The sequence below is a fragment of the Phalangium opilio genome, unplaced genomic scaffold (assembly GCF_054372755.1).
Source record: "Phalangium opilio isolate 3A_F unplaced genomic scaffold, DU_Popi_V2 ptg000024l_1, whole genome shotgun sequence".
Classification (NCBI taxonomy): Eukaryota; Metazoa; Arthropoda; class Arachnida; order Opiliones; family Phalangiidae; genus Phalangium; species Phalangium opilio.
The window spans coordinates 483,388-506,700 of NW_028324155.1; the positions used below are offsets into that span (position 1 = coordinate 483,388).

The window sequence follows — 23,313 nt, forward strand, 5'->3', positions numbered from 1 at the left end:
ACTTTGATAGCTGAAACATTTCCCTATATACTTAAAAAGATAAAAAAAAAAGTTTTAAAATTTTTATCAGCGACTTATTCATAGAAATATCTAAACTTTACCCTTTAAAAATAAATAAAATAAAATAAACAGAATTGTAAGATTTTAACTGTCAATATTAAAAATTGTAAACACTAATTTAATAAAAAAAACAACTAATATAAAATTGGCCTGATACTTATCGGTTAAATCCCCCATAATTTTTCACTATTTAAAAATGTTTAGGCGGTATATTTTCCTCGCGGTCATCGCCTTAACGTGGGCGAGCGCCCAATCTCAGGGTTGTCCTTCGGGTATTTGCGATTTCTTAGTGTGCGAAGAAACAGACAAGGAAGCATGCCTAAAAAGAAACGGAGTGATTGCCCCGTTAGCCGGCATTTGCGGCTGTTGTCCAGCCTGTGTCAAGAAATTAAGTACGTAGGACTAAAATTAAAATCATTTCTTCATCCGGCGTTCCACCTTTTATAAAGGGGATGCATAAGAGTTGAATCCCCTTCAAAATGATGGATCGAAGGTGAATAATAATGATTAATTCAATATTGAATTTATTTTAATGCAGACGAAAATGATACTTGCATCCCATTCACTTCATCAATGGATAATGAACTGACCGCCGCTTGTGATGAGGGATTAACTTGCGATGAAAATACGAAAAAATGCTTCTGTACGTTAATTACACAATTTAATTTTGTTTATATAAGCAGATAATGTAAACTATAGACCGATATTCTCGCGTGTTGAGTGGCTTTCACTGGTTCTTACTTGCAATTAAGAAGATGAAAGTTTAATGTTATGTCAACCTGAACTTTTCCATTAACGTTTTTCCCCATCATCTATTTAACACAACGTTTTATACGCAACTAAAATTACAACTTGACAAGAAGATGAAACCACCCCAGAGAAAACAAATAAGCGAAAGTAATTAAAAAGTAGCAATTTAGTTTTTAGTTCAGGGCATAGGCGAGGTTGTTTAAAAAACATAATTTTTTTGGAGGAGGTTTTCACGGAACCTCCCATCCCGTGGTCTGTATTCTAATTAGCAGAAATAATATTCATCTTTCTCCCTCCCTCCCTCTCCTTGAGAACATCCTGTCCTCTAAATTAATGCGCGTCAATCCTACCATAATTTCAACTGCATAATCACAACCCTTAAAAAAAAGAAAAAAATCTCGACCAACATAAACCCACGTTGGTAATCTTAATCTAGTACTTCCTCGGACGGACTATTTTGGAGTTAGGCGGATTTTAAGTAAATTTCTTCTTTACACGACCATAAATATTTCCCCCCACTCGTCGCAAATAGTTTATTATGTAGGATTGAAAGATTTAAATCCCGATGGTTTAAGTTTATACTATAGCAAGGTCAGTGGATGTAGGTGAGTTGTTTTTACCAGAAAACGATTTCTGTTCGTAACAAGTCTTTCGAGTGCTGGTTGGTGCTGGTCATAATGAAATTCTTCTCTTGGACGGGTGGATGACACTACAATATACCCCCTAATACACCTTCGAGGAAAATAAGAGCTTGTAAAAAGAACCTGTCTTAAAGTCACAGTGAAATAATGAAGAAAATTTATTTTCGAAAGAATATGTTAGCTATTCGATGACAATACATTCTATTGTTAGAAGGTATTATAACATTATCATTGACCACATGGCCGAATTCGATATTAAATCCATTTTCTAATTAAATAATAATTCAATGTATGTCCTGAGATAACTGAGGTCCGAGGGGGTAGACACTCTATATCTCTGTGTACACCTGAGTTCAAAAGAGTTCAGCTTTGACAGTGCATTGAGTTCAAATCCTTCGGAACTCAGAGTTCAGCTTTGACAGTACATTGAGTTCAAGTCATATTGTACACCTGAGTTCTCAAGTGTCTTCCCCCTCGCTGAGGTCAAAGGTTACCTCAGTGATATATATATACATTTATTATTAAGACAAAGCTTAGATTATTATTATTATTATTATTCGCGAACGGTACAGAATATAAGCAGAAAATTTCTTTAGGATTAAGTTTCTTTTTGTCATTTAAACGTAAAACTACAAAGAACTTATTTTAAAAACTGATAAACAATTGCAATTGGTCGAGAAATATAAATATTGTGAACTGCAATTCAGTTTTGGAATAGTAAATTGAATTTCGGAAGGAAACGAACCAAAACTTTGAAAATCGCGAATGACTTTATTTCGCTCAATAGTTGGAACAAACAACCATAGAAGCATATTATATCAAATTTGTCTCAAATATCTATATTTTCGGATAGAATTGTACTTTACCGTCCCTTTAATTTATTTTTTACAAGTTAGTCCACCTACTTCCCTTCCCATCCCAAAACTTCCCCTCTTATCCCGGTTATACGGGAATATGGTACCTTCCGCTACACGATCATAAAAATTCCAATGATTTTCTACAATCTACATTATATGATTAGAATCAGCTTTGATGACTAAAGAAATAAAACAAAAGGGAGAAGAAGAAAGGCTGTATAACCCTCGATACAAAACGGGGCCTCGTGTGGCTTATTGTTCGCTAATTAAAAACCAGATTAGAAGAATATAAGCTTCGCGTTGATCTAGATTAAAACAAGAACCGTATAGGTTTCTAAATTTTACACTGTTGCTTTTTCGAAATGCTAGTAACCTATTTCTATTTTGTAACAAAAACCTTATTATAATTGGGAGTTTAAAAAGAAAGAAAAATCGATTCATTATATTTGTTTTGATTTTGCAGCTCTGGAAAAATGCGGACCGCATCACAATATTAAAGGTTACAATGCTTCGTGTGAAATGGATTTTACATTCTCACCTGTACAATGTAGTTCAAAATCGTAAGGGTCTTTTATGTTAACGCGTACTTGTACGTGGATGTTGAAAAAGTATCTTTGTTGTACAATTATGTGTTTTCGAAGTTCAGGAGCAGTTCGCAATGACTACGAAACAGTGTTCTTTAGTTTGCTAACTGCTCTTAAACCAGCTGAGAATTAAAAAAAAAGCTTATAGACCATTTCATCGCCAAACGCGAGAGACTGCCTCTAGCGGAGCTTCTTGGCGCGAGGGAAATAACCTATGGTGGAAGTCCCGTCCCTATTGCGTTTGCTTCTCTACTTGAATTAATGGATTGGTCTATTGCTTGCTTAATTTAATTCAATTATTTATTTTTCTAAGATGCTGGTGTTCAGGTCCAAAAGGCGAATTTCTTGGAAATAAAGTGAGTCCGGAAGAGGGGTCAACCTTGGGTTGTGGTTAGTAATTAAATAATTTAAGATAATTCTTGGCTTAATTTTGATTTTGACCTTAATTATGACGAATTGTTTTTGTTGTTTTATTCCGATAGGATGCTTGGTTCAGCAATTAAAGAATAAAGTTTCGTTCGGTGCCAACAGAGTAAGTTGCGACGATTTTGGAAATTTCAAGAAACTACAGTGCTACGAGAACAAATGTTTTTGCGTTGATAATATCACCGGAGAGAGAACGAGTAAGGTCGTTACTTTAGACGACAGAGAGATATTAAAGTGCGGGAATTAAAAAGGAAAATCTGAATATATGTGTATATTATTAATTGATTTTAAAAATTATAAAATACTGTATAATAAAAGTGTAAAATGCGACATGGAATTTTTGTTGGTCAAATATAAAAGAAATAATGAAAACGGTCATCTTTAGCGAGGGATTGTAGTGAAAGATTCCATGAGCCGTTTATAGTATTTTTATCAACAATATTATAAGTAATTTTCCATTATTTTTTAGGTGAGAGTGTATTTTTTGCTATCAAAAACTCAAAATTTCTTAAAAGGGTTAAAAAAGTAGCGGTAAAAACAGTCGTCGCGTGGAGTTTGGTCGTTGTATGTCATTTTTGGCTGGTAATAAAAACATCTCTATGAACTTTAATATGTAAATTTCAAAAGAGACCGCGAATGCGAAGTTGTTTCCTCGTCTATCGCGTTTTAACGTAGGAATCTATTAGGATAGAGGTCGCTAGCGTTTCTATTTTCCCGCGAAAAGAGGGGCGAGCAGCCAATCAAGTCGTCGACTCCGTCGTGTCATCAAAATTCGCGAGCTCGCCAATATGGCAGACGGACGCGCGTTGGGATTTTCGAAGGTGATGCAAAAACACGCTGGCCGGGCCAAAGAAAGGGTGAGTCAGACCATTTTTACGCTAATTTGGGGCGGGGAACGTTTGACCTTCGTATGGGTATCGAAAGGGCCTTCGTTCCCTTTCAAATTGGGCCCGGGAAAGGCGACCCTCTTCTATCCCGTACCTTCATTAGGCTTAACATCGACGATAACGTAAAAGGCTAAAGCTAAAAGCGGTGAAGAGAACGCTTCTTAAGGGGGAGTGTACCTTTGCTTAAAAGAATTTCTTAAATCAAAAAATAAAAAAAAAACCTCTGGTCAAACAAGTACCTACTCCGATTTCCAAATATATGATGCGCGAAAAAATTCTAGAGAAATTACGCGCTATGTTTAAATTAAAGACAGGTGAACGTAAAACTTGAAATTTTTAAAATGCATTTGGAAAAAGGATAAAAAATATATTAAAATACCTATAGTTTAAACACCGGTGTGTGCAAATATATGACGTAAATTGACACACAACCAATGCTGCTGATAGATATTTGGCCCACATAAAACTCCCTTCCAAGTATGTCACGGGATAAATTTCAAATATACAGTTACCCGCTTCATTTTTCCCTAGATTTTTATTTTTTTTATTTTTTAACTCATCCCACATTAGGGTTAACCAAAATACAGTTTAAACACCTAAATTCAATTTTAAGGCCGTTCTACCGAAAATCATACGCGACTAATGTCTTGTCTAGGGATATAAGGGGGGGGGGAGAAAATGGTGTAAACCCACATTTAAACCTAATCCTACTCTCTCTCTCTCACGTGTTAAAATGGTTTTAAATTATTACAAACCTTTTTTCTCAAAGTCATCTTGGTTAGATAAAATATATTGTAGGTGTAAACTAGGAAGACTTAATAGTGACGGTTTAAAAAGAAACCAAAATCATGGTTGTGGGACGACTATATTACCTGCTAAAAAATATATAAACATAATACACCCATCCTTTGATTTCCCATCTTTTTAAAAAACTTCCTGGTTTCTTCTTTCCCATCTCGTGGTTAAGAGAGAGGGAGAGAGAAGAAATAAATAAAAAAAAAATCCATTTAAAATTGTTTGGTATACATATTATATACCCGCCAATAAGTTACCTAGATTTCAAACACCCATGCGAAAAAAATTTCCAGTTTATTCTTTAGTTTAAGGCCAAATAAAGAAAGATATTTGAGTTAAAAAAATAACGCGTTATACCTCAAATTCACGTTTGGTACCAAACTGTTAAAATGGTTCGTTTTTTGAAGAAGGTATGTAATGAGTTATCAAATATTTTTATTATTTTTAAAAAATGATAATAATAATAATTATAATTATAATAATAAAGATTTAAGGGTCAGGTTATAGTTTTAATTGTTCCGCACGACGGGCTTCCTAGCTTCCGAATTTCCCAATTCAAATAAACGTGAATTTGATTTATTTTATATTATTATTCATTTAGTTATTTAATTTTTTTTCTGAATACTTCTTTTCAATTCAATTCAATTCAATTAAGTTAAGGATTATATTAAATTATTTTCAATGAAAGATTTATAATCGGTTTCTTTCGCGAACCCCGTTGTATGTATGTATATATTTCGGGGTGTAGAACTTTGATGACCCATATCCAAAAATAGGCATGCATGAGGATTTGAAAAGTTTTTTGGCATCATGCCTTTCTCTTCAGCAGCTCAGGGTTGAGCTTTAGGAGAGAGATGAGAGAGAAGAGAACCTTCGTATGTTGGACTTCTCCCTTTAGCACATAGGCCTAGAGTATTCGGCTTCCTTATCTTTTATTTTTGCACATGCTACACTAACACTAGTAGCTTTGGTGACACTGGTGACGAAACTGTATAGGAATAGATGTGGAAGTAAATTTCTACGTCATTGCGTGTTGCTCTCAGTGGCAGCGTATTTTATAGAGTGCATGCTTAAGTTTATTGTCCCCGTGGGGATCGACACTCCGGGGATTTTAAAGGAACTGAAATTTGTCAAAATTTGCTGACAAGCGAATTTTTCTAGGTGTTTCTAATAAGTCTGCCATAAAATAAGGGGGATGTTCTTTGGGTGCACGATTTTGAGTCGAAAATATAACTTCTATCTCCATTTTGCCCTAAGGGACAATGTTTTCGAGTTAAGATGGTCAAGAGTATTTTACGGATGACCCCTTAAATTTAATTAAGAAACTGATTTAGACAATTATTTCTAATTTAATTTTGGGGTCATCCCTAAAACACCCCATCAAATCATAACTCGAAAACAGTGCCCAGGACGGAAAAATCGAGATAGAAATTATATTTTCGACTCAAAATCATCCAATGAACATCCCCCTTAATTTTGCCAGACTAAACAGAAACACCCTGTATGTGATTTTGTTGGTAGCGAATTTTAAATGATATAAGCCAAGCCGCTTAAATACTATAGCCGGCTTTAGAGATAATGGAACAATATTAAATTGTATTAATTTCCTCCTAAATAATTCATTCGAGGTTCTATTCCCTTTAAAGATAATGTAACGCATATTTTTTCGTACATTTTCGTGAAAGTGAGTTGCCCCCTGCAATTGTGAGTACTATGATATGTTATTACATATCCTCTAAGAAAGCCATGGAGATTATATTAAATTTAACACGAAAGTCAGGCGCGTCTTGAACGACCCTATAAGAAGCAACACGGTAGCGATGTAGAAATTACGAGAAAACTTATTTCCATATCTATTTGTAGACCTATCATACAGGTACAAGCGGAGTCGAGTCAGGGTTACATGCTACAACCACCACTGAAAAAAAAAATGTTAACTTTGGGAACGGGGTTTATTTTTTTTTCTTCTCAAGAAGCCGAACCCCTCAGAGTCAGCTCAGACACTATCTTAGTAGGTTTTTTAAAAAGATTGAGGCGCGGAAGGAAAAAGATACGTTTAAAAACGATCTTTTATACACTGCTCACGGCTCGTCGAGACGACTTAGAAAGCTAGAAAGCTTGCTCGCGGAATAGCTTTGGCGACCTCCAAAAACCTTAACATTCCTCGGTGTTTTTCTACTACATTACCACAGTAATTATAAAGGGAGAATATAAGCTTAAACTTCTTGTTTTTTTCCTAGTAGTAAAAAGATTAATTTTTCTTTACGAGGCGTTGGAATTTATTCAGTTAAAGGATGTTCAATAAATCAAATTTTTACTTCCTTAAATCACTTGTTTAACTGCATATTTCACGTTATATACAGGGTGTTTCTGATTAGTCTGCCTTCCATAAATTAAGGGCGATGTTCTTTGGGTGCACGATTTTGAGTCCAAAATGTAACTACTATCTCCATTTTGACCTAAGGGCCACTGTTTTGAGTGTTATAGGGATGACCCCTTAATTAAATTAGTAATCATTGTCTGAATCAGTTTCTTAATTAAATTTAAGGGGGCATCCGTAAAATACTCTTGACAATCTTAACTTGAAAACAGTGTCCCTTGTGGCAAAATGGAGATAGAAGTTACATTTTCAACTCAAAGAACATCCCCCTTAATTTCTTACAGAGATTTCAGAAACACCCTGTATGGTATTGAATGAATTGTTTTGTAGGAAACTATAGAAACTTGTTATGGAAGAAAGGTCAGGTGTACGTACCGGTGACTAGGGTTTTAAATTTTTACGATCGTGCTTCTCCCTCTTATTTATTTCATTATCAGTGTGTTTACATAAAATACCTTCACTATACTTTGGAAGATAAGAACTCTGTGTTATTAATTATTTAAAGAGACGCGGAGAAATTTTTTTACTGCATTTGGTAGCGCTATTTCTTGCCTGCTGGATCTTTTAGACGGCAGGACTCAAAATACCCATAAAAAAAAAAAATACCCTAAAAAGGGTAAAGACGGAAGCAATGTGGGATGATGGTTCGATGGGAAATCAATTTTGAGGCGAAAATATAATTTCTATGGCATTTTGCTATAAAGGTGGAGTGTTTTACTAATGACCCCTTAGATTTAAGTAAGAAATTCAATTTAATTTAATTAAGGGGTCACCCTTAAAATACTCTATTCTTCGTAACTTGTTTAATATGACCCTTTGTATCGAAATGTAATAGAAATTACACTTTTTGCCCACAGAACCTGCACTGTATTTCGATCCTATAATAACCCTTTTTCGAGCAATGTTTTAATAATAACGCGAACTGGCAAAACTCTAGCCCACAACAGTCGAATAAATAATAATACTTAAAAATGTCCAATAGCATTCATGAATAAATTCAACATTACTCTAGTTTTATTCTACATCGTAAAAAAAATTTAAGCAACTCCTAAGTATTCTAAAATTTCCCTAAAAAAAGATTGATATGAACTTCACAAGTAATAGTAGCAGAAGATTGAAATCTTCACTCGAGTTGATTTCCTTATCCCTCTAAGTTACAACCGTAATTACGATTCGTAATTATACCCTTATACCGGAAAACCACATATTGGTTTACGAAAGGAGGTGTGTTTCTTATCACGTAATCAGTCCCTGAATTTTTATTTTTTTTCTTTATAACGTTATTTGGGGAAAGATTAAATTTACATCTACAATTTAAAACCAATTTTCGGTATACGGTAATAATATTGAATAAACCACCATCTAAAAATAACAAGACGGCCCAAGGGCTCGTAATAGTAGCCATATCGTACGAGTGAATAGCCCCTCTATACCCTACCCTAATGAGTGGATAACCCCTCTATACCTTACCCTAATGAGTGAAAAGCGCTATCTTTTTCAATGCTTAAATGATTTACCGTGCATAAAATCAGAGTGAATAGCCCCTCGATTCCCTACTCTAAACAGTGATTAAATTATAACCGTATAAATTTACTTATGCTGTAATTCTAATATTCCGGCGAATCGAAGAACAGATAGTTTTTAGTGATAATCCCCTCTATGAGTTTACAACATAGACTTATGCCGATGCACACTTATCGCATCTTATTTCTAACAAGGACTTATGCCCAGAAACTTTTGAAAGAGAAAGTTTAGTTATAGTGATTACGCAATTTAGTGATTATCCCCTCGAATTACCTTTAGCAATGCTAAAATGATCAAACGCATAACGCTCTTTTAACACTATGTTAGCTCTATCTAAACCCACATTTGAATTAACCGCCAAAACGTTCCAGTCAAACATAACATAGATGACGATAGCTACCGAACGAGAACGAAACGGGGAAAATCGTTATCTATTTAATTAGCACATACATAAAAAGAAAATAAATATAAAAACCCCAAACATACAAATTCATAAGTATCCGACCCCACAGATAAAAATTCAAAAGTTTCCGACCCCACAGATTAAGAGGTACCCCACCCCACACCACCCCGACATTTTAGAGATAAGAATAAATAATAAAAAACTCGGGGTTTCTATCGAGTCTCTATAGCTCAATGGTAGAATGTCCGTCTTCTGCGTGAGGGACCCGGGTTCGAATCCCGGCTGCGATCTCAAAAAAATTTTAATTAAAATTAAATCTCTAACCGAGCCCAGTAACCCCTATGGGTGGGTTGTGGTAATATAAAGTTCCTTTTAAGCTAAAATCTGACGATAACGAAGCGACAACCCCGGCCACTACTACTACTACTACTACTACTACTACTACTACTACTACTACGACGGCTCGGGTCAAACTAAGAGCCTATCGTATACTACGATATGGCTAAAAACACCACGCATTTTCTCGAAAAACACATATTGACCCAACAAGACTGACCGACTTCGTGCATGCGGCATGCAGCTAGCTCTCGGAAATAGTTTTATATACTCGCGGCCCTTTATGTCCCTTTAAAAAATGCAATCTTTCCTCTAGAAGTAGATAAAACCGAAGCTATTCCTTCCCTAATGTTATGTTTGAAATAGCGAATAAGAAGTTGTCGAAATTTCCCAAAGAAAACCGGGTTTTTCAGTGTTCATAAGTGTTTTAAGCTACAGCAGTTACATGGTTGCACCATAAGTTTATAAGATATGTTTCATAAGTATGACACTACCTATACAAGTTCGTAATGCTATAGACTTACAGCTCGAGCTAGTTCGAGAAGCACAAGCGAGAATTGACTACACTCGGTTATTTTGCAGTCCATCTTTCTATTTAGTCTGTATTAAGCCTTTGACAGCGCCTTACCAGGGGTCGCTTTACTTCGAATCTATGACCTACGTCACATCATGACAAGCTCCAGTTTGTAACCAGTGACAAACTTATGGAACATATTTTATAGTGTTAGCTACCGTTAGACGGTCCGTTTTATATTAACTATGGAGCAAATTAATGCTACATTTTATATGGTTGCACTTGAGTCGTTTTACTAAACTTTTTGACTCCACTATATGAGTCAAGTTAAATTGAGTAAAGATTGAATAACAAAAGAGAATGGTGTGAAAAAATTTAACTACAGTGCATTTTTTTTCGTGACTAATCTACTTGAGTGAAATTTGTATTAAGTAGCTTGTCTGAAAGAGGCTTTAGTTTGACCAGGGTTGACTATTGAAGGATATGCCGCCATATATAGGTAGTATTCGGTTTGTTTCCGTTTTGAAATCCCTCATTATATAACGGAAGTAAACGAAAAAAGAAGCGATTCGGAAATACCTAATTTCCTGTACGTCTGAATACTTCCGATTAATATACTTTTACTTCCTATAATAAATTAATATCGGCCATCAGCTAATCACGATAATAATTTAACGGTCGTCTGTGTTATGAAAAAAAAAGAACTAAAATAATATAAAAATTCTATAAAAAAATCTTGTCGATGTAAAAAAAAAGAAAAAAAACCTGATTTGTTTTTAAAAGATTCATTTTGATATCATCATTGAACTTGAAAGAAAAACGGCTAGATATAGAGTTTTTTATCACGCACATTCTTCGATTAAAAAAAAGAAGGAAGAAGAAAATTGTATAATAAGGTCCTGTATTATTCCTAGCGTAACCGTAACGGGGGCTGTCAAGTGCTTTTTTTTAGGGGTGGGGGGAGACTTGAATTGGGTTTCGGATTTCTTTCTTTGGAGAAAAGATGTTCGATTGTGATGGAGAATTAAATGGGTTTGGCCCGCTTATTTAATAGGGGCAAATGATTGAAGGAATTTGACGCTAGCTCTCTTACAAATATGGGATAATAAGAAGTTTATAAATTGAAGTAAAATATTTTTCTAGCTAAAGTGTTGTTGTATCTTAACCGCCGTTTTTGTGGTTAATACAAATTTTTCTAAGGTTCTTTTTGATAAAGGATGTTTTAGAATTAAATATCACGTGTTTAATTAAATATTAATTAATGATTCACGCGCCATTTTTTTAATTCTTTTTTGTAGCACGGTATTGGTCAGTTTTTTTTTAATCTAAAACCTTTTGATAAAGGATATTTTATAAAGGTAGTACGTTAATTTTCACGTGCTAAATTAAATCTTAAAATGTTAATTTAAGGATTCACGCGCCATTCTTTCAGTTTTCTACCACGTGATTGGTCAGTTTTTAATTTTTTTAAATTTAAAACCTGTTTAAACCATCAAGATGAAACTTTGAATAAAAAATTAATATATTTTCCTAAAAAGATAAGTGATTTAATGAAATATTAACAAAAAAATACTCCATTATAAATTAGGTAGCAGTTGAAAAAGTGTTAAGCATCCCAAACGAATTTATATTATAATAAATTTACTTCAAATTTATGGGTTTCTGAATCAACCAATGCGTGGAATAAATTTAAATATTCCGGGTGTTCTATTCAAAAGTTTTGACAGCTTTGTATATGAAAATAAAACACGGTGCCATACCTCTTTTGAGTTTTGACATTATTATATTTTTGTATTTATTTTTTTATTTTCATTTAATTTGTAGTTTCTTCAAAATTTGGGCAAAGCTGATAAAACCACCGACGAACTTTTCAACACATACGTTAATAATTTTAATAAACAACAGGTGCGTCTCGACTGAACCTCAATTATAATTACTTGCGCCTTAACTAATCGGGTTTTTCTATTTCTTTTTATTTTTATTTTTAATATTATTTTGAACTCCAAGACACTAGCTGCTAAGTTACAAAAGGAGTTGAAAAATTACGTAACATGCGTTCGAGGTAATTAAGACGAAACAAATTCGGTTGCTAGGCAAATTTATAACCTCTACATCATACCTTAAATACTGGATTTAAAAAAAAAACACACAAACAGTATTGTCCAAATTCTAAAAGACGAAAAAACGGTAGCTTTAATGTTTTTAAATTGACAAATTTCCCCTTACAAAAATCTTGAAAAGGAAAATTTTCATTGAAACATTCTCTATTCATATTTTTGAATGAGCTTTATTCAGAATGAAACCGATTTACGGTATTTGATTATTAAGGAAATTATGTTAAATAAATTTACGTCTCTCCCAACAAATGAGGTTAATTATAATTTCTCCTTTACTTATCGCTTTCCGGAATTAAATAAAAATAACATTATAAATAATTAAAACCATGAAGCTCGCAACCGAATTTATCGACCGTTCCTTTGGTTTTATCATAAGTTTATAAGATATGTTCCATCCATAAGTATATGGCACTATACTATACTTCGTAATGCTACAGAAGAGACTTACAGCTCGAGCTAACTAATTCGCGAAGGACAAGCGAGAATTGAAGTCCTACACTCGGTGGTTAATTTTGCAGTCCATCTAGGGCCTATTTAGTCTGTACTAAGCCTTTGACAGCGCCTCACCAGGCGTAGCTTCTCTTTATCTAGAATCTAGGTCCTACGTCACTTCATGAAAAGCTCTAATTTGTAACCAGTGACAAACTTATGGAAGGAACATATCTTATAAGCTTATGATATGGTTTTATTAATAATTACGAAACCATCTTGGCGCGTTATGACACAGCGGTTCAAGCGGCCAACAAGGGCCTAATGGACACGATAAGCGAAATCTACGAGCAAGAATGGATTGGCCACGAACAAATCCCGGTTAAAGCTCAAGCCATCGAGTTAATCTGGGACGATTTTGGACATAAATTACACGACCAAGTTACCATCCCTCTGAACACTTATCTCAGTCAATTTTCCGAGATCAGAGTACGTTCCCTCCTAACAAAATACTGATCTTTATCCTCCCATAATCAAAATCAAAATTAAGTAATCAAATATGACCTTAATGACCCCTTTTTCAGAACAAAATCGCCAAAAGGGGTCGCAAATTGGTCGACTATGACGGATGTCGTCACAATGTCGAAGCTTTGCACCAAACTGGCAAGAAACGAGATGAAATGAAAGTTACCAAGGTTCGTAAACGACAACGTTTTCCTTTTTCATATTTGTTCCCGCTTTAACCCTTTGAGGAAATTAGTCTAGACATTCATTTCCCCAAAGTTGTTGAACTTTGAGCTTCCTTTAATCAGATCTAACCCTTTTAATATTAAACATACTTAAGCATCCCTTCATCTTATCTGATAATGAAGTGTGAGTGAGAGGAAATGTTTGTATCTTTCTTTATCAATTTTTGTTTGTTTTAAGGGCAGTAGGATGCGTTTAGTTAAATGTTAAGGAAATTAGGCATATCTTTCCGATATGTTTCTATTTTATTTGAAATGACTGGACTGTTTATTTCCTTGTTTGTGATTGGATTTGATGAATAAACAATGGATTAATGGACGTGGTTTACTTTTTTGTTTTTGTCTTTTTTAGGCTAGAGAACAACTGGAGGAAGCCAAACGCCTTTACGAAGTTATAAATACGGAATTAAACGAGGAATTACCCGCTTTATATGACAGGTGAATTGATTTTTTTTATTTAATTAATTAATTAGTTTGGGGGAAGGGGGGATGGGATTGTAATTACATACGTGGGAGTAATTGAAGTTTAAGGGTAAAGTGCAGTGTAATTGAAAACATTTAGACGAACGATGTCTAATTTTGATACGAGAGCTTTAATTGAATGAAAAGATATAGCGTTTACTATACAGGGTGTTTCTAATAATTCTGCCATAAATTTAGGGGGTGTTCTTTGGGCGATTTTGAGTCGAAAATGTAAAAGCTGTTTTTCAATCGAAAAATGTGTCTCTTCAAAGATTGTAAATGCTTCATCTGGACGCCTTAAATCTAATAAACCCGTGTCTTCCCAATTTCTTCTTCTATTCCCTTTTGTCGCGTGTTTAGTCGAATCCCGTTTTTAGTATCGAATCTACAGACGGTTTTTACTGCGGAAACAGTCTTCCACGTCGAAAACTCCAAGATATACGCGCAACTTAGCGAATTGATGGAGAAATTAGCCTTAGAACATCAACGGGGATCCTACGTCACCAGGCAGGCTGGTTCCCCAAAAATTCAAAGAGGGTGAGTGTTCCTTCTTTTTTGTTTTTTTACACCGTATTCATTTACATAAAAACACGACGACGATATTGAATTCATTTCCGTTTGCTAATCCGGCGGGAACCGAGGGCGTTTTAATTTTTTTTGGGGGGGGGGGGAGTATATACGGGGATATACGCGTATTTCATAATGATAAGCATATATATATAGATTTAAAATGAATAAAAGCAAAGCCACGTATCCTGACTCTGACTGTAGGGTTATATATGTATGTATTCACTTCAGTTATAGAGGATTGACACTATCTCATTCAATGCATACGACCCCGAGACACGGGCCCTTGGTCCATCCTTATTGGAGTAGGTCTACAACCAGGTATTAGTCCCACAAGGCTACTTACTATTATGATATTATTCCGCCCCCCCCCTTTTCCCACGTTATCGTGAAACGTCATCGCCCTAAACACCTATTTAAGCTAACTTACTTCAATCCCATAAAACAATAAACATCGTAATTTGACCCCTGATAACTAAGAGATAAATAATTATTATTATCGATTAATTAGCATGACGTGTTATGGAACATTTTTTGTTGTTTTTGCGAAGTATGACAGATAGTTAACAATTACAGAAGTTCATTATTTCGAAGTAAAAGAATTTTTTGTATAGATATAGCTTAAACTTCCGTGCAGTGTTGTTAGACAAATTAGTCAATGGACCATTTCAAAGTTACTAAGAGGGAAAGACACGGGGGTGAAACTTTGCCTTCCATCTCGCTTTTTGGCGCCTACGCTGTATAGTCTTTTTGTATTATGAGAATGAGAGTGCGCAGAGACAGATGGCAATGTATCAACTCCCTTGTATATCCCGATACTGAGGGTTTCCTATCCCTTTTTTTGCCTCGTAAATGTCTGTTACTGATTCAAACTGAACTGCCTCACGAACGGCCTGGCATCACTGGGGTGTAAAAAAGTGTATAATGTCGACTATACTTAATTGCAAAACCTTACTGTGACCCTTTTGGATCATAGCTATGGATGTAGGAGTCTATTTGTCTAAGGTTTTTGCCTTTCGTAGAATTTATTTCGCAAACACTTGCATATATGGCTTCAGTTTCTCCTTGAACACTTGTCGGTATACCTTTAGTTGCGTAACAGGCGCGAAACTAATTAAACGAATATGGTATACGTACATAGAAAGTACTACCGAATTTCTCTCTTTTTACTTCCGATAATGAACTTCTTCTGATAACACAAATGATAAGCATCAATCGCACGTGTTTAGTATTGATATACCTAACGTTATTGTCACGCTTATGAATGAAATATTACTGATAATAAAATATTGCCGCGCCTTTTGAAGACTCGGGGGTAAACCGGCGAAACTAATATGTCATTCATTCTATAAGAAAAAAAAATCTTTGTACTTTTCCAATGGAATTTCAATATTACGTAACGATGTCTGCCAGTCAGTAAGGTGATAGGTAAAGTGAATAATATATTTGTATTTAGGACTAAAGATGACATTATTGTTGTGAACCTTTTTTTTTTAAATTTTTATTATTTTTTTGCCTTCGTCATAACTTTCTATCAGAATAATTCATTTTTGACACAAAAGGGCGTTTACAATATAAGCCTACTGCTACTGCTGCTAAAATTGAAGTAGGACAATCTTCCCATCTTCCCACAAATATGGAAAGTTGAATTGTTTACCACCATTTCTTTAAAATATATTTTTTTTAAATAAAACATTAGTCACCGTAATCCGAAAAGTACAAAGACTTTGGATTATTGCCATAAACATTTCTTAAAACTGAAATATTTTATTTATTTCGACATATTTTGGAATATTTTTTACTTGAACCATGGCTGGCAAATGTCCCGACATAGTTTCGTGGGTTACTTTCGAAAGAGGGTCCAAAATTCTCTCTTTTTCTGTTTTAACTTTGACATGACTTGACCCTTTTCTTTTGGGGGTGGTGTTTCTTGTCGCGAATTATTGTAGAGAAAATGATATTCGTCATTACGAGGAAATTGAATTTAAGAAAAACACTTTGGAAAGGAAATCGGATCAATTCAACAAGAGCGTGGCCGAAACGAATGGTGGCGTTCGACCTTCGACACCGACCAGTCCAGTGTCCAAAACTTCGCAAAATTCGGACAGTTTTCGGGAAACTCCGCCGAGTCGTTCGGGATCTGTTCGCATCGAGCACAATGTTTCGCCCGTCCATAACGATAGAAACGAAAAGGATTACGAACCCGTCGAAGCCAATTCTCAAGTGAGAACGCACTTTCTATTAAACCGTTCCCCAATACATACCCTCCACACTGACCAATCAGTCTTTCAATTTTTTAAACTTCCGCCATTGCTGTAGACAGGCAAAACAATGCGCAGCGACTTATGGAACCCTTTTAATCAATGCACCCTTTTTATTTAAATCAAGCGCGGCGATCTTTCACCCTTTCTTTGTTTACTGTTTCCCATCCTCATTTGTTTTAAATGCAATCGCATTACGTTTAAAATGAAATGGCCTATATTTATAACAATAAACACTCCATTATAGTTAAACGAGAAAGTAATTTAATCGTTCTTTCCACTTCCCTCCCTTTCTCTCTCTCTCCTTTCTCTAATTTCAGATTCCGATAGTCGAAAACAATCACATTGGCAGCAATGACGTCACGAGCAGTCCCCCTAAAAGTTCTGAGGCCAAGAAAGTGGAGGAATTGTATGATATACCCGTCGGGGCCACAACGACAGATCTGCCACCAGGCGTTCTCTACAGGGTAATTAATTTGTTGTTTCACCCTCCCTGTCTCACCCACGGACACTTTCTCTCTCTCTCGCTCGCTCGCTCTCTCTCTCTTTTGGGCCGAAACGCGGGGCGCAAACCATTCCATATCCATTACATGTCCCACCCCTTCCTCTTGGGAGAACACAGACAAATTTGGGATGTTGTAACTCCCTCATTTAATGGGCCACCCTATAATAACCAAGTACTGACTAGTTTTGTTTGAAGGCTAAATGAAGGGGTTCAACCTGCATTTGGACATTTGTCAAGGCTTTCAAAATTGCCCACGTTTTGTTTGGGGTGGATTGGGGAGTTAGTCATTTGCAAATTTTGTTTTTATTCTTATGGGATTTGGGTTCCGCAAATGTTTTATAGAAATGATTGTATATTTCATTGTTAATAGTGTGTTAAAGGGGTAATTGGATTTTTACCATCAACATGGGGTATGGGACACGTGGGGGGGAGGGGTCAAACACTTGTAAGTATGGTATTATCTAGGGATTCTGGGCGATGGGGATTTCGACATATCAATATTTGAGGTTTTGTAAAGTGCTCTTGAAAATCGGATTCATGTGATGTTATGGTCGGTTCCAAGAAAAACGAGGGGCCAATTACTAAGCAGTTGCGTTATCGGTGTACAGACTGTACTTTTGACTGTATTAAAGGGGCTGTTCGACCCCCTCTTCTTTTTTACCCACCCCTTATGTTGAGATCGTCGTTTGCCCCACGGTCCGAACAGCCCCTTTAAAGTCCTTCCCTTGACATTGTTAAAATGATTAGACCAGGAAATTTCGGAAATTACTCGGGTATTTGTTATCTCCCCGTCTCTACTGAGTAACTAACATTGTTGACTTAAGTAAAACCACCTGAAACATCCATCTATATAAGTATTGTATCGTCTCTTATGTTAAATGTAATCTGTAATACGTGAACAGAAAATATGAGAGACTGACAGTGATTAGCCCCTCGCCCAAAGTCTCTAACCATTTATTTCACCCCAACCCGGTTTTCCTTTCGTTTCACCTATATGACCGCGTGACCAAAGTGTTTTATATCGATTTTAACTGAAACATTATTACAATAACTGCAATATAATAATAAATAAAGAAAGAAATATTCTTAATCATACAAAATAATAAAACATCATCAACAACACATTTTTAGGTGAGGGCGACTTATAAATACGCCGCGGAAGATGTGGATGAACTAGCTTTTGAAATGGGCGAAATTATTCGCGTTATTGAATACGACGATCCAGAAGAACAGGCAAGTTAAATTTAATTTTATTTATAATTATAATTTAATCCAATTTTTCTAAATTTCTCGGAAACGTTAATTGATTAATTAATTTCAATTCCACTCACAATGAATTCTTTAAATATTTCTAATTAAACAGGAAGAAGGTTGGTTAATGGGTGTTAAAGAAACAACGGGTGAAAAGGGACTTTTCCCTGCCAATTTTACTCGGCCAATATAAAGTAAAAAAAAAACAAAAAAAACAGTCCCGTTTTGAGCAAAAGAGAAAAAAAAAATCAACAAAAACAAAAATAAACAAACAATCCCCTTTTTACGAGGTATTAAAACATTTCTCTTCCTTTTTTTTCCCCCCAAAGTTTCCTATCTTGTTGGAAAAACAAAAAAAAAAAAAAAAACACTACTGGTATATCAAAGATCTGTTATAAATTATAACCCCCCCCTTCCCTTCCCCCCTTAATTAATTATTTTATGAGCGCGAAGATTCAATTAAAATCTTGTTGGTACTATTTACTAAATAATTAAAAATAATTAAATTTTTTTTGGCGAAAAAAATTAAAATATTAGGTATAATTTTTGTGTTCTAATTCCCTTGTAGAATTAATCTTCATGTTTATAAATTAATTATTAAAATGAAGAAAGGTCACATTACATTTTTTTGGGGGGAGATATTTTGAATGGACAATTTCTTTTATTGATTGGAATTATAAACAAAAAAAATTATATCCTATACCCAATCTTAATCTCATTTATTTGTTTTTCCTTTTTCGTTATTTTTTTTTTATTTTTATTAAGATTAAAGTTAACTAAAATTGGTTACGTCGACTTAATTAATTAATTAATTAATTAATTCATTTTTTAATAGAATCTTGAACAAAAAAAATTATTAGAAATTATTATATAACGAAATTTGGATATGTTTAAAATTGTTTTGTGCCATACAAGAAAAATACCCTAAATCGTTCGTTAGTTAGCCTCTTGTTTAGTTAACGATAATTAATAGTTAAGAGAGAGGGATTTTTAAAACAAAAGGAAAATACGTATTGCTAAGCCTAAGCCTAAATATCTAATAATGTGATACTGAAGATGATATTATAGAAGTTGCTCAAAGAAATGGTGAGAAAATAAGAAATAAAGATACGGTTGGTTGCTTAATTAAGATAAGGTGCGCAACTTAAATTTAAATTAATTAACGAATAACCCAACCATCGACACGAAAGTGCTAAACTTAAATAAAATAAACGATCTTTGGGGAAATTAATTTTGGACCCAAATAAACAAATAAATGCTAACGAATTTCTATACAGGCGGGCAGCTTATTGTCTCTTAATTAAATCTAATTACGAGGATGGTTTACTTTTTATGGAAGCATTCCCTGTTTAAATATATAGAAATTAAATATTTACGCCCCTTCCCCCCCCCTTCTATGCCCTCCATTTTTGTTTGTGTCGGGATTGGATTTAGAAGAGTATTAATTAAAGGTTAATTAAATTATTATTTTAATTATATAGTTAATTAATTAACCATAGTGGGAAGGGTGACTGAAAGAAATTAGTAGCCAAATTTTATACAAGATACTTCCGATATATATTAATTAAAATTATCTATTAAGAAGAAAAAAAGGGGTTTTCTTTACCTTTACCCATGAAGCAATTTTCTAAAACATATTGAATCACTTACGACCCGATCTGAAGAAAACAGTTTTTTTTTGGCAATCTAAAAATTGCGATACGTCTTGTTTAATAAACGTTTAAATATAATTAAAAAAAAAAAATTGCGAGTTAAATTAAAATTAACTGGAATTTTTGTAACATCGTGTGAATTGTAAATTTTTTCTAAATTCGCCGTCTTTATATTATATTATATTATAGACTATCACTTTTGTTTAAAAATTTGTAAATTGTTATACTAATTAATAATAAGCGTGTTTTTTAAACGATAAAGCATATTATTTGCTTTGAACGAAAATAAATAATAAAATTTTTGTACAATTTACAAATTTTTAAAAATTCGGTAAAAAAAAAAATAAAAAATAAATATTAAAATACGTAGGCTTTTTTCAGGGTAGGTCTGGTGCCTTAAATAAACAAACATAAACAAACAACAACAAAAAATAAATATTTGTAAACTTTTCACGTTTTGACCGAAAAAGACGTAAACAATCCCAAAATACATACATTACCCCTATTGTCAGTGTAAATATGCCTCATACATTTGTTACGGAGATATGACGATTTAAAAGTGATTTCTTGTTGAATATTAATTAATATTTAATTAGATATCATTTTAATTAATCGCTTTTAATAATACAATAATAATTAAAGAAAAGAAATAGAAAAATTATTTATAGGTGGGTTTTTTTTTTCAAAAAAAAAACATGTGTGCAAAATGTTTTTTTTTTTTTTTTCAAAAATATAAAATTAATAAAAAAAAATATATATTGTCGGTGGGTGTGTCGAAAAAAGTAATTATATTAAAATGTTTTAGATGTTTTTCCTTAATAAAAAATACGTGTCTTGTTAGAAATTACGGTATTATATAAATGCGGAAACGTGTATAGTTTAACGCGGGCTTCAAAATTAGACCAATTTCAATAAAATCGCCTAATAATTAACAAAGTTATAAACATTTAAAAAAAAATAATAATAAAATAAATAATAAAATTCACTTAAAAGTTTAAACAACTTTCTTATTTTTCGTCCGTTTTTACCGTAATTTACCTCATTTTGAAGCTTAGCTTAACCCACATCCGTATCCGCAATTGTATAAAAACCTTATTTACAACTAGACCTCTATTTTAAACAAACAAACAAAAATGTGTACCTTTAATAAAAAATAAAATGAAAGAAAGATTTTTACTTATATATTGAATGAGCGCGCTCGGGGCATTTTTAAAAATGGAACCAAAAAAAAGTATATTGAAGTTTTAAACGTTCTTATTTATTTGGCGGTAACTGAAAACTAAGAAAAAGCAGTGCAGTGTTGTCATTTGTAAAATCTTAAAACCCAAGAAACTCCTGGTTTTTCTTGCAAATTTATATGAAAAGAAAGAAATAAAAAATATTATAGGAATTTAAAGAGTAAACAAATAAATAAACAAACAAAATGGTATAAGGTGTGTATCGCGTGAAACCAAAATGGAGTTTTTATAATCAACTTTTATTTGTTCTTATTTACTACCAATAACGCAGTTGGGGTCTCTGTTTTATTTTGTACCGCAATATATTATGTTTTAGTTTAAATACTCACAAAAGAAGAAAAGAAAATCGCGCTTAAATTAGATCTTTTTAATAATATTTAATCATTTGTAAATTTCCTTCTTGTCTTATTACGAGTATCAAAAAACGAAAAACAGTTCCGTTATGCGATATTAAAAAACAAATACTTTATCCCTATAATATATCTATATTTACTTTTTCTTTCAAAATAAACGCCGTTTACTTTTTTCAAAAGCCTTTCTATAGCACAATTTTAACCATAAAACCCGATTCACCAGATGGGTATATTGAAATCGAAGGTAAGTTCGATAGTTGTTACGTCAAAAAAGGCGCTTACACCTGATCTAACACTATTGAGGTTCAAATATCCAAAACATACACAATAATAAACGACTATCGTTTTTCACATCCTGGTTGAACTGCTCTTTATTGAACTGCTGTAATGCTACGCCGCGTTTACGAGAACCGCTGAACAGGGAACTGCTGATGTAACGGATAAACTGCATTTTTGATAAACCGCTATTTAGGGAAATGTGGTTATGAAGACCACTATTATGGGATCCACTCATATGAGGGCTTTCCAACATTACCACCCCATTTAAGTCGGTAGACGGAATGTTTATAGATTGCAGTATGCCAGTGAAGTACAACGTCTTTATGGATGCTTTTAATGGTCATCTTTCCCTTTCTGTTGTTAGAGATTGATCTGATCACTTAATTATTTCTAATTAAAAATTCACCAATAATTATTTATAAAGAGCGGCCGCCTCAATCAGTAAATCAAAAGTTGGATTTATACGGTGATATCATCAGATATGAACACATGCGAATTTACTTCCACAATTCTTGAAATTTAATAAAATATCCTACAATTTATCTATTTTACAGACCAAAATTACATAGAAAATAATTTTAATAATTTGCATACCCTAATAGACTATTAAGAGAACTAAACTTAAGATTACTTCCAACCAGAGATGAAGGAAGATGAAGGGAGGAAGAGGAAAAGAAGGGAAATGAGAATCATATAGAATGAGAATAAAAGTTGGGGAGTGGCGATGGAGATATCACAAAGGGGCATTTTTCGCTACCTGGTGAGTTATGATACGAGATTTTTCAGAGCACCCGCAAAGCAACACGCGATTTACGGTTCTTACATCTCGCCTAATCCCTCTCTGTCAGAAAAATCCCGCATCCCCAGCCTCTATCATCCTTACGGGTGACGAAACAAGACGTCGCTTTCGTAGTGATCTCATGAGATAAGTTCAAAAAGGATTACGCCATTTTATTTTTCGATACTGAGTCCTTGTTCTGATTCTATTGATGGAAAGTGGTCATAGAAATAAGACTTACAACTACAGGTAAATCAGGGAGAAAAGAGGTAAGATGGAGTAGAATTGATGACGGGCGACCTACAGACCTGAAACTCTCCCAGTGTAGTGTACCTCGCGCACATCCATAAACTTCGGTAGGCGATCGTTAAGTGGTGCCAAGTAGCGTCCTTGTATTTGTATGAGAACTAGCTTCTATTTTTAAGACAGAGGGGGCGTCCTTTACGATTCCGTACTGTACGACTCTACCAAAACGCTGAGGATGCTGGGAAGACTTCGGTTCCGTAAACCACTCCATC

General features: G+C 34.0%; 2 protein-coding genes across 3 annotated transcripts; both read left to right on the top strand.

The window, feature by feature from the left end:
- The first annotated feature begins 148 nt into the window (after positions 1–148).
- On the top strand, positions 149–3,648 carry LOC149691969 (thyroglobulin-like). The gene is made up of 5 exons (XM_089867608.1): positions 149–452; positions 599–703; positions 2,772–2,868; positions 3,206–3,282; positions 3,375–3,648. The coding sequence occupies exons 1-5, from the start codon at positions 257–259 to the stop codon at positions 3,563–3,565; spliced, it is 666 nt and encodes a 221-aa protein (XP_089723734.1). The 5' UTR covers positions 149–256; the 3' UTR covers positions 3,566–3,648.
- Positions 3,649–4,018: 370 nt separating this feature from the next.
- Positions 4,019–21,863, top strand: Amph (amphiphysin). Of its 2 annotated transcripts, none has more exons than XM_089867606.1 (11): positions 4,019–4,175; positions 11,982–12,062; positions 12,165–12,219; positions 13,002–13,192; positions 13,288–13,398; positions 13,802–13,887; positions 14,272–14,448; positions 16,428–16,701; positions 17,060–17,206; positions 18,376–18,481; positions 18,612–21,863. In XM_089867606.1, exons 1-11 carry the CDS (start codon positions 4,107–4,109, stop codon positions 18,686–18,688), a joined length of 1,374 nt encoding a protein of 457 aa, XP_089723732.1. In that variant the 5' UTR covers positions 4,019–4,106; the 3' UTR covers positions 18,689–21,863. The 2 variants fall into 2 exon arrangements, with proteins under 2 accessions (XP_089723732.1, XP_089723733.1); XM_089867607.1 differs by having other exon boundaries at positions 16,485–16,701.
- Positions 21,864–23,313: the final 1,450 nt, after the last annotated feature.

Bases quoted from the DNA above. Each gene is read 5' to 3' on its own strand.
- LOC149691969 (XM_089867608.1), top strand. From the start codon at position 257: ATGTTTAGGCGGTATATTTTCCTCGCGGTCATCGCCTTAACGTGGGCG. The intron at 453-598 runs GTACGTAGGACT...ATTTTAATGCAG, and splicing joins AGCCTGTGTCAAGAAATTAA to ACGAAAATGATACTTGCATC. The intron at 704-2,771 runs GTACGTTAATTA...TTGATTTTGCAG, and splicing joins AAATACGAAAAAATGCTTCT to CTCTGGAAAAATGCGGACCG.
- Amph (XM_089867606.1), top strand. From the start codon at position 4,107: ATGGCAGACGGACGCGCGTTGGGATTTTCGAAGGTGATGCAAAAACAC. The intron at 13,888-14,271 runs GTGAATTGATTT...TCGCGTGTTTAG, and splicing joins TTACCCGCTTTATATGACAG to TCGAATCCCGTTTTTAGTAT. The intron at 14,449-16,427 runs GTGAGTGTTCCT...GAATTATTGTAG, and splicing joins TCCCCAAAAATTCAAAGAGG to AGAAAATGATATTCGTCATT.